Consider the following 12,049-nt stretch of genomic DNA (forward strand, 5'->3'; position numbering starts at 1 on the left):
ACTGCTGTTTGTCATTTTTATAAATGACCTGGAGGAGGGGCTAGAAGGTTGGGTGAGCAAGTTTGCGGATGATACGAAAGTCGGTGGAGTTGTTGACAGTGAGGAAGGATGTGTCAGGTTACAGCGGGATATAGATAAGCTGCAGAGCTGGGCAGAAAGGTGGCAAATGGAGTTCAATGTAGGTAAGTGTGAGGTGATTCACTTTGGTAAGAGTAACAAAAAATGGGGTACTGGGCTAACGGTCGGATACTTGGTAGTGTGGATGAGCAGAGGGATCTTGGTGTCCATGTACACAGATCTCTGAAAGTTGCCACCCAGGTAAATAGTGCGGTGAAGAATGCATATGGCGTACTGGCTTTTATTGGTAGAGGAATTGAGTTCTGGAGTCCTGAGGTCATGTTGCAGTTGTATAAGACTCTGGTGCGGCCGCATCTGGAGTATTGTGTGCAGTTTTGGTCGCCATACTATATGAAGGATCTGGAGGCACTGGAACGGGTTCAGAGGAGGTTTACCAGGATGGTGCCTGGTATGGTAGGAAGATCGAATGAGGAAAGGTTGAGGCACTTGGGGCTGTATTCATTGGAGAAAAGAAGGTCTAGGGGTGACTTGATAGAGGTGTACAAGATGATTAGGGGTTTACATAGGGTTGACCATGAGAACCTTTTTCCACATATGGAGTCAGCTATTATGAGGGGGCATAGCTTTAAATTAAGGGGTGGTAGGTATAGGACAGATGTTAGGGGTAGGTTCTTTACTCAGCGAGTCGTGAGTTCATGGAATGCCCTGCCAGTAGCAGTGGTGGACTCTCCCTCTTTATGGGAATTTAAACGGGCATTGGATAGGCATATGGAGGGTAGTGGGCTAGTGTAGGTTAGGTGGGCTTGGATCGGCGCAACATCGAGGGCCGAAGGGCCTGTACTGCGCTGTATTTTTTCTATGTTTCTATGTTTCTATTTGTTCATTTATAAGCACCTAGTATTGTTAAACTGTATTCTTTAAAGCTTTGCTGTGTTTGTGCTGATGCCCTTGCAATTGATGTTTCAAGTAACACCTAATAAGTACTAACAGCAACATTAACATAGACATACCGCTTGAAGCCTTGTGGGCATTAGATTACTATAATGTCTGGGACCTTCTGACAACTACTTCAGAGTTTCCAAAGTCTGTTGAGAAAAGACCCGCAGACAAATAGATGTTAAAATTGGCTCAGTTGAATCATTCACTAATGGACACAGGCAATTTTCATGGAAAAATGGATTGTGGAATGCCATTCCTCCCAAATACCCTAAATCCCATATAATAAACAGGGAATTTCAATCAGTTCAGTAACTGCAAAGCACTGACACTGTCTACAATCTCTGCTCTGTAACTGGGAACTGTAAGCTGATCAAAGCACTCAGTTATCAGCTTCTGTTTTATGTCTTCTGTTTCACTGTAGACTGCTCCATTATTACTCAGTAGGCTCATTAGTAACCTCCTCAAAATTATCAATATTATGAATAGCATCTTGAGAATGCATTGAACTATGTAGGGAGCTCCTTTAAACAAGGCCAGCGTATTAAGTGACACAGCTTTCCATTACTTGTGTCTAAAGCTAAATATTTAACTTTGTTCTGTATACACAATGATTATTAGTCACGGAGGAATGAACATGTTTAACTGTGCTGTTATAGAATACCTTTACTGGATGTTTCTCTGTCATCTTTTCTCATCATGGTACTTTACAAATTCACATACAGTAAAAGACCTGACATTGCATTTTTTTCACAAACATCTATTACCCTGATTATAACAGTAAACTCATACCAGAGGGAATCTGCTATTGAACACAGTCTCAAGTAATATTCCCTTTAAAACCTAGTTGATGAGCACGGTCAATTTTATCAATGTACAATATCTTAGAAGGTTTTTCTCTTTGTGTGGCCATGCATATTTGATACAGGAAGCACACACATAAGAGATAATGTCTTGTCGTGTATGAGTATGGAATAGCTGCACGGGCATGGAACTGGGCGAAATTGCTCTGGCGTTACCATAGCCATTAACCCACCCACCCACTCCCAATCCCCATCAATGTTGTCCAATTCATACAGAAAGCCTTGAATTTATGTTGCATCTCTCACAACCTCAGACCATCCTAAAACATTTTACAGCCAATCAAGAACTTCGGATCAGTCAATACTGTAGCACACAGCAAACTTTCCCGAGAAAATAACATGAAAATGGCCAAATAATCAGTCTTTTAATTACATTGGTTGAGGGGTTAATATTATCCCTGGACATGGGAGAGACTTCCCCTGTTCTTCCTGGAATTAGTGTCATGGGATCCTTTACAGCCATCCAAGAGGGCAATCGCTAGGACTTTGATTGACGTTTCACCTGAAAAACCAGATCTCTGACAGTGTGACACTCCCTTGCTACTGGCCCTGGAAGAATCAGTCAAGACTTTGTACTCAGGTCCCTTGACCTCAGAGTCTAGTGACTCAGAGACAAGGATGGGATCCACTGAGCTATAGCTGACACTGGTTACAAAGCACTGTACAGGTGGATAGGTCAGACCTTCCTAATATTCTAAACATGGCTAGGAATTTGGGGACTCCAGTGCAAGATTAAGGTATAGGAGTATGATTATAGGTACAATGAAAAAGTTTGCTTTCTTCACATAAATACTTTTGTCACAAACTTTCCCTATCAATAAACCTTGATTATGAGAATAGAAGAGAGGGAGAGAAATGTATGGATTATGATAGAGAGGCCAACAAAAATAACTATTTCCAATAACAGTAGCCAGAATACCCAGAATTAATTATGGGAGAGGATGCCGTTGTGGTAATGTCATTACAGTTAGTGATCCAAAGGCTCAGGTTAATGCCCTAGGGACAGACAATAAATCCTACCACAGCAACTGGTGGGTTTTAAATTCAATTAATTAATAATTGAATGTTGAACTGAAAGCTAATTGCAGTGATGGTGCCATGAAGCTTATTATTGGCTGTCCTAAAAGCCATCTGGTTCACTAATGCCTTTTCGGGAAGGAAATCTGTTGTCCTTATCTGGTCGGGCTAAATGTGACTCCAGGCTAATGGCAATGTGGTTGTCTCTTAACTGCCCTCTGAAACAGCCAAGGAAGTCAATCAGTTCATTAGGGCAATTAGGGATGGGCAATAAATGTTGGCTTTGCCAGTGATGCTCACATCTCATGAAAGAACAAAATAACACTGTTTAGAATAATAAGCAGATGGGAGCTGAGGAAAGTTTTTTTTATTATGCAGCTGGAATGCACTGCCTGGATGAAAGTGTGAACGCAGATTCATTACCAACATGTAAAGGGCAATTGGATCTCTCCTTAAAAAGAAAACATTTGCAAGATATTGGGTAAAAAAGACATGAGATTAGCTGCTTAGCTCTTTCAAAGGGCCAGAACATGATTGATCTCCCTCTGTGCTATGCGACTCTATGAATCTCTGAATCTGTTTTATGCTGGAGACTTTCCCTCTTCCACTCTGGAGTCCACAAGTTTCTCAGTGCCAATGCGAACATAAAAGTTGTAAAATCTTGTGAAGTTCAATTGGTCATCAAAAAACAGAGACCTTTGCCTTCTCCAACTAAACACAGTAGACATCTGGAGGACCTAAATTCATTGCATCAGATATTCTGCTGATTACAACCTTCAATGATTGACAAGCTTACCTTGTCAGTAAAAGGAAAATGTTTTAAAGACTCATATCAGACTTTAAATATTAACTCGCCACAGAAGCTGCCAAACCTACTGAGTTTCTCCAGCATTTTTTGTATTTGTTTCAGTTTTACAGTTCCACAGTATTTTGCGTTTTTTTTAAACAAAGCCCCTCTGTTTCTTCATATACAATTGCAGATGAGTGAACATGGGACAATTGCTTGCACATGTTAAATGGAATATTTTTCTTTTACCTTTTGGATAGATTCAAAATTATCCCATTTTATAATTGGAGCAGAGTGCCTACCATAGGTAGGACTCTTCCATCTTTTTGAAGTAGCATCCTTGAGTTGAGTTATCAAGGCATAGCTTTTCATTACCGTGGCTTTATTACATAGCAGGATGAGGAGTTAAGTCCCTGGTCAGAAGTGGGGATGTTCGCCGATGATTGTACGACGTTCAGCACCATTCACAACTCAGGTGCTGAAATAGTCCATGTTCAAATCAACAAGATCTGGGCAATATCCAGGCTTGGGTTGAAAAGTAACCTCCAGCCTACAGGAAATAACCATCCCCATCAAATCAGAGTATAATTATCATCCCTTGCCATTCAATTGCATGACCATCACTCAGTCCCACATTATCAACATTGTGGGGTTACCACTAAACAGGGAGCCAACTGGTCCAGCCATTTAATTCTGTGGATATGAGACAGGTTAGAGGCTTGGAATCCTGCAGCAACTAATTCACTTCCTGACTCTCCACAGTCTGTCTACCATCTACAAGGTATAAGTCAGGCATGTGATAGAATAAACTCCATTGCAGCTTCAACAAAATTTAACAAGCTTTATACCATCCAGGACCACAACTGTCTAGGAAGACATGAGCTGTAGGTACATGGGAAAACCATTACCTGCAAGTTCCTTTCCAAGCCACTCACCATCCTGACCTGGAAATATATCACTGTTCCTTCGCTGTCACTGGGTCAAAATCCTGGAACCTCCTCCCTAACAGCATTGTGTGTGTCCCTGCGTCAAAAGGACTGCAATGGTTCAAAAAATGATGTGGAGGTGCTGGTGTTGGACTGGGGTGGGCAAAGTTAAAAGTCACACAACACCAGGTTATAGTCCAACAGTTTTATTTGGTAATACTAGCTTTGGAGCACTGCTTCTTCATCAGGTAAGTGCAGAGCAGGATCATAAGACACAAAATTTATAGCAAAACATTACAGTGTCATGCAACTGAAATGATATGACACTATGACACTGTGATCTTTTACTAAAGATTTTGTGTCTTATGATCCTGCTCCACAGCTACTGATGAAAGAGCAGCACTCCGAAAGCTACTGCTTCCAAATAAACCTGTTAGACTATAACATGGTTCAATAAGGAAGCTCACCACCACTGATACAAGTGCAACTAGGAATGGGCAATAAATACTGGACCAGTCAGCAACCCCCAAACTCTATGAATGAATAAAAACTCAATCCTGCATTCCTCCGACAACCTTTCAACTTGCATTACTATAAACCTTCCACGAGCACAGAACATCCCAAAATATATTACAGCTAATAAACACTTCAGAAGTTGCATTCACTCTTACAATGTTGGACAATGATATGATTTTTGTTTTCAAACTTGCCTCTCTCTCTGTGACCTGGTCTTACACACTAAATGGGTGTTTACTTCAAGATAAGATGACAATTTCAAGACATGATTTTACAGAAAAATGGACAAACGTTTGAAGAGGAAAATACAAGGCATGCATCAATTTTCATCACATAATATTACGTAGATGTGACACAATCCAATTGAATTGCTGTGCTAGGGCAGTGTGTCAGAACTGCAGTTTGGATCAGCTGGTTACATTTCACCTCTGCGTTCAAAAGGTCATGGATTAAAAAGCCCAGACACTTGAACAGGTAATCCAGGCTGACATTCTGTAGAATGCTGCACAGTCAGAGATGCTGGCTTCCAGACAAACCTGAAACTGACAGACCCAGTGTTCACTTTCAGGAGGGCACAGAAAGTCTCCTGGCACTCTTTGAAGAGATTAGGCTATTTTTTTCACCGTCACCTGGCCAATACAGCTTATAACTAGAAAGCAGCAGTTATTAAAGCCTTGTTATTTGTGGGAGCTTGCTGTGTGTGAATTGGCGCCTGCATTTGCTACACAACAATGACAACACTTAAAAATGATGTTTGTTTGTTCTTTCATGGAATGGTGAGGCAGGCATTTGTCACCCATCCTTAATTATCCTTGAACTAAGTGAATCGCTTAGTCATTTCAGAGTGTGGTTAGGAGTCAACCACATTGCCTGGGTCTGGAGTCACGTATAGGTAAGGATAGCAGGGCAGAAGTGGGGACTGCAGATGCTGGAGATTAGAGTCAAGATTAGAGTGGTGCTGGAAAAGCACAGCAGGTCAGGCAGTCAAGATTAGAGTGGTACTGGAAAAGCATATTCCTGATGAAGGGCTTTTGCCCAAAACGTTGATTTTCCTACTCCTTGGATGCTGCCTGACCTGCTATGCTTTTCCAGCACCACTCTCGTCTTGACAGGTAAGAATATTAGTGAACTAGATTTATGTTTTAATCTCAATTGATTAAATAAGAGCAGATGAGGCTGGAAAAGAAAACTCAGTAGGTTTGGCAGTAAAAAAAAAATCTAAATTGAAACCTCGGTAAGTTTCTGAATAACATACAACCAGGGGTTATGCACTGGATTTTTAACAATATTACAATTATTGATCAACCTGTTTAGATAAAGCAAGGAGCTGTGAATGATGAAACAAAAGCAGGGATTACTGAGGAAGCCTAGCAGGTCAGGCAACATCCATGCAGGGAAAAACAGTGAACATTTCAAATCCCTTCTTCACAAACACACTGGTTACATACACTGCAGGACAAATGGGACTTTACTGAAGCCTTTCCTCACCCAGTAACCCATGTTAGTCCCAGGTTGGGTAGTATGGGTGGAGTGGGAAGCAGTTAACACGTTCTTGCTAATGCTCTCTTGTTCAGAGTAGTCCATTAGCAATGGTCAAAAAAGGTGCCACAACAATGTAAATGTGCCCGCAGCCAAGACGACGGATACTTTGATGAAAAGAGCGGGCAACTTTAATAAAAAAGAAGACTCCACAAGGTTTTCTTATCGACACGCCGAGGATCATGTTCGATTTGTGTTTTTCTTTTAGAGAAACTTATAAATGTAAGATACAAAATACAGCCGCGGTACACGGGGCCTGATGGCTATTTTGATTTGAATGGAGTTACTACATTTGGAAATAAACCTGCACTGACCTGTTCTAGTGAAACGCTCCAGTTCCTCGGAGATTCCAAGCCGGATTTTACAGCAAGCCGGGCAATGAGAAATGCAGGAAGCACCATTGGATAGAGAACTGTGTCTAAATCAGAGCTGTCTCTCTGCCTCTCTCCACACACACTCTTCCCTCTAGTGTTTACCACGAGCTCTGTCTCCCCTAACCTGGAGTGCAGACTTCCAGGACTGAAGGATGCTGTGAGTCCCCACAAGAAGATAGTCTTTTTTTTTACTGGAGTCTGTGGTCCCGGTCACTTTAAGGGACTTGTCCCACCTCAACCTGGAATTTCAACAAACGACAGATATTTACTGGACACAACCTCCTGCTGCAAGCTGGGCTCAAAGAATTAAAACCCAGCAGAAAACTTTTCCTTAAAAAAAAATTTCGCCTTCCATGCCGTGACAAGATTGCAGTTGACGAGGGAAAAGGCACAAGAGCGCGATCACCTTCAGTGAGTGGAGCCAGAGAAAACTCCCCTCTCTCGGTCTGAATTGGAGGGTTTAACAGGAGGAGAACTCCCCCTTTCCAACTTCCCAAGGATTTCGACGCCTGCTTTCTGGCTTCTAATTTTTTTGGTGGGGGTGTGGGAAGGAGGGAGAGGGGGGGAGAAAGCTGACGAACTGGCCCTCCTCTCCTTCCCTTCACCCACAGTTCCTGCTTTGCCAGTGTAGACCATGGGGCAAGGACAGTGTGGAGTTAGAGGACAGAACTTCCTGTGTGTGCTGCTGCTACCTGCTCTGGCCGCTATCGCCCAGCACCGCGTATCGCAAGGTAAGCAGTAAACAGGGTCGGTGCTGAAAGGGAGAGGGAGCAGGAGGAGGGAGAGGGACCAGGAGGAGGGACAGGGAAAGAGTTGAAGAGAAACGTGGTGAGGGGAAAGGACGAGGAACTGCGGAGTGAAGCAGGAGAGAGAAAGGAAGAGGAGAACAGGAAGGGGGGGGGGGAGAAGAGGGAGAGAGTGAGGGAGAGAGAATGTGGGGAGAGGGAGAGAGTGGGGGGAAGGAGAGAGAGGAAGGGAGAGAGAGAGAGAGAGTGGGGGAGAGGGAGAAAGTGGAGAGAGGGGGATGGGGAGAGAGGGGGAAGAGAGGGGAGAGGGAGAATGTGGAGGGACAGGGAGAGAGTGGGGGGAGAGGGGGGAGAGGGAGAGAATGGAGGGAGAGGGAGAAGAGAGGGGAGAGAGTGGAGGGAGAGAGAGGGGAGAGAGTGGAGGGAGAGAGAGGGGAGAGAGTGGAGGGAGAGAGAGGGGAGAGAGTGGAGGGAGAGAGAGGGGAGAGAGTGGAGGGAGAGGGAGAGAGAGGATGAGGGGGAGAGGGGGAAGAGAGGGGAGAGTGTGGAGGGGGAGGGAGAGGGAGAGAGTGGAGTGAGAGAGTGGGGGGAGGGGGAGAGGGGGAAGAGAGGGGAGAGTGTGGAGGGGGAGGGAGAGGGAGAGAGTGGAGTGAGAGAGTGGGGGGAGAGGGAGAGAGTGGGGGAGAGAGGGAGAGGGAAAGATTGGGGAGAGTGGGGAGAGGGAATGGTATAGAGAATAAGGGGATAGGGTCGGGAGGGGGAATGAGGAGGGAGAGTGGAGAGGAGAGGAGAAGAAGGGAAAGACTGGAAGAGAGGAGTGTGGATGGAGAAGAGGAGAGTGGAGAGAGAGGAGGAAAGTGAAGGGGAGAAGAGGAGAGTGGAAAGGAAGAAGTGATGAGAGAGAGAGTGGTGGAGAGTGAAAGGGGGAAAGGGAGGAGAGAGTGGGGAAGGAGAGATGTCCCAACCCGCCTGTAGGATTCAGCCGGGAACATCTCGGGGAGTTGCAGCCCAGATTTCCCATGTAGTTTGATGTTATAGTTATGGGTCACTGCAGAGTGGTGGACAGGTGGGTGTGAATGACTGAACGGATGAGCCAGGATAAAGAACAATGCGGCGGGTTTACCATCCAATCGTTTCTGGTGTTTAATAATCTGTTGAATTGAAATCATGATGAATCGAGTCAAAGAGATTTTTATTCTGGGGTGTGTACATGTGTGCAGAGCTGTTTGTGAAACGTCAGTGTGGAGAGAAATTCTGTTCCAGCTACAGATGGATGGGAAGGTTTCTGGGGCAGCCTTGCCCAGGCGTCTCGTGTCGAAAACACCCGCTACTTTCGAGGGACGAGGGTAAAGCTCAGGAGGGATTGCTCTGAGTCGGCTCCTTCATGCGCCGTGAGAGTGGGGACTGCATTCAGGAAGCTCTTGTGACTTTAAACCGGGGTGGGTTGGTGGGAGGGGAGAGATACGCACAAAGTTTCTTTAAAATGCCATTTTGACCCTGCTTGTTAGATACCAACATCCTTCCCCCGGCCTTAGGGTATCGTGCCCTCTCAATAAATGAAAACTCATGCTGGCTTCCCATCGATGCTGTCAGTCAGGAGAGGTTAGAGCAGCAGCATCCGCCAGGATTAATGCGGCAAGACAGAGGGAAGGTGGAAAAACTGTTTCATTTACTTCCCAAAGACAGATGAACAGGTGACTGACATGGTCTCATGGGATCAGATTTGGCTTTCAAATGTACCCCTCGGCCAATAGAAGTCTTTTAGCACTCTACAAATCTCGCATTGGTTTTTGGTTTCTTTCTGAAATGCTGATTTTCTGAGCTGAAACTTGCAAAAACTCATGCCCGTGGATTGGAGCATTTGACGCTTCGATTCTCAGCTCAAAATGTGTCCGAAAGCTCTTCCCAATTTATTTTTTCTTTTGGTGTGTTCTGTTGTCCAAACTGTGCTTCAATTACTGGAGCAGGAGCCTATAAGATCTATTGCGGCAAAACTGCCTGGACCCAGCCGCGGGAATGGAGCTGCGTTAGAAATCCTATTGAGGGCAGAATTGTATTAAGAGTTTCCCTTGCGCTTGTAGAATCCAATTCCTAACATTAAATTACACGCAGGCACCAACAGCAACGCGGCTTGGTTCCTAAATACAGCCTGAATGTGTAGTACAGTGGGCGGGTGTATGTACAAATCCAGGATCAAGCAATTTCATTCCCTCCCCTATAGAGTCTGCCTTCTGCCCATATTGTGGCGCCTGGTGACATTGGTCTGTCAGTTTTATGAGAGGGTCTCTCAGATACTGGGAGGTGGTGGTGTTTGGGGAGGGGGAGTGCTGGGCGAGTTTATAACGAGGTACTCTCAATCGTTTCTCTCCCTGTTTTTTTTTAAAAAAAAGCCAGGGACCAGCTGGTAAGATCGGACGATGAGTGAAGTGAGTCACTTAGCACTCCGAATGCCTCTGAGAGACAGCATTGCCTGTCCGGGGGGAAAGGGTGGGCGGTCGGTGGCGAATTTAAATGGAATATACAGAGCAGGACCCCGGGCACAGACTTAGGGCAAGAAATGTGTTCATTCCTCCAAGAAAAAAGCTCCCCCTTTTCTTGATTATCAATCATTACTAAGAACACACATACATACACACATACATACATACACACACACATACACACACACACACACACACACATACATACACACACACACACACTCCAGTATTGAACCCGCGACCCAGGATTTTGCAGTTCGGACCTGCTGAAGTCACTGAGAATTTCTGCAGTCTCCCTTTCCAGTCAGATACTGAATTGAAAAGGTGTTCACATGTTCCCAACCCTCTCCCTGCGCCTGTTTCACACCAGCCGATTCGAAACCTTTCACCCCTTTCAGTAAACACATGGCGAAATAAATTGCAGAGCTGTGAATGAGTACCAGGGATTTCATACCCCATGTCCCGACGCTTCTCAAAATGTGATATTGCGCTGGAAAAACAATAAGGAGATGGTATTTCTGTTCTGAGTTGTCCGGGGTGGATGTGGGCTTTACACACTCACTGCAAACTATCCAAAGCACTCTCTGATGATGCTGTGAGAGTCTTAGTTTCAAAACTGGAGATGCCGTTTAAAGAGCGAGTGACCGAATGAGTGTCATTTAAAACAATGGCCATGTATCTCCCCTGTTGAACATGTCAAACAGCTTCCAATTGCCGGAGCCCACAACTAACGGGCTCCATTTACAAAGATCACTATTCAATCCAACAGTGCAATCAGGGGAGTCTTCCTTACCCCAAGAGTGATGGCTGTGTAGAACACAGCACTATCATAGATGACCCTCCTTCTCAGTCGCTCCCCTCGCCTGGGGTGTGGTGACCCTCTGGTAAAACCACCACCAGTGTCCCTCTCTAATGAGACAGCAATCCCAATTATCCTCTGGGACGATGGCGACTTTACCTGACCACAGGGAGTGGGTGAGGTGGATCTAGAGATGAGCTTTCAGGGTGGGGTGGGGTGGGGGTAAGGACTGCAGAGAGGAAAGGCCATAAGGTTGTGTTGAGAGATGGAAGGAAGTAAAAGACTGCTCACCTCAGATGGGCCGAATGGCCTGTTTCTGTACTGTAAACTGTACTTAATGAACAAAAGGTATCTCTACCACCAATACAGGTGCACAAGATAAAAACCGAAAGGACTGCGGATGCAGTAAATCAGAAACAAGAACAGAAATTGCTGGAAAAGTTCAGCAGGTCTGGCAGCATCTGTGGAGAGAGAAGAACAGAGTTAACGTTTTGGGTCAAGTGACCCTTCCCCAGTTCTCTCCACAGATGCTGCCAGATCTGCTGAACTTTTCTAGCAATTTCTGTTCTTGTTACGGGTACCTGAGTTTCTGTTCATGACTTGACATTCAAGTCATTTTAAATCAAGGGAGGAGTTTTGATCATAAGCTAGAATGTCTGACGTACAAAGCAAAACGGTTGTAGAAGGTTACGTGTTTGCGTGCAAGTGTATGTGTGTGCAAATAGGTGGATGGGTAGATATCAGAGTGTGATAGCACGTGTGTGTGTCTGTGGGTGGATGGGTGGATATCAGTGTGTTAGCACGTGTGTGTCTGTGGGTGGATGGGTGGATATCAGTGTGTTAGCAGGTGTATGTGTCTGTGGGTGGATGGGTGGATATCAGTGTGTTAGCACATGTGTGTGTGTCTGTGGGTGGATGGGTGGATATCAGTGTGTTAGCACGTGTGTGTCTGTGGGTGGATGGGTGGATATCAGTGTGTTAGCATGTG

General features: G+C 45.0%; 1 protein-coding gene across 4 annotated transcripts in view; it reads left to right on the forward strand.

Moving 5' to 3' along the window:
- Positions 1 to 7,120: 7,120 nt before the first annotated feature.
- LOC122539499 (netrin receptor UNC5C-like) overlaps positions 7,121 to 12,049 on the forward strand; it is a 402,437-nt gene continuing 397,508 nt past the window's right edge. For 2 of the 4 annotated variants that reach the window (XM_043674426.2, XM_043674430.2), the window contains exon 1: positions 7,124 to 7,767. In XM_043674426.2, the coding sequence (XP_043530361.1) occupies positions 7,671 to 7,767 (97 nt within the window). In that variant the 5' untranslated portion in view covers positions 7,124 to 7,670. Of the gene's footprint in view, positions 7,768 to 12,049 lie in introns of all 4 variants that reach the window. The other 2 variants (XM_043674428.2, XM_043674427.2) reach the window with 2 other exon arrangements.

This window comes from Chiloscyllium plagiosum, unplaced genomic scaffold (assembly GCF_037043375.1).
Source record: "Chiloscyllium plagiosum isolate Xiang-an unplaced genomic scaffold, Cpla_swu_hap1 HiC_scaffold_36, whole genome shotgun sequence".
Taxonomy (NCBI): Eukaryota; Metazoa; Chordata; class Chondrichthyes; order Orectolobiformes; family Hemiscylliidae; genus Chiloscyllium; species Chiloscyllium plagiosum.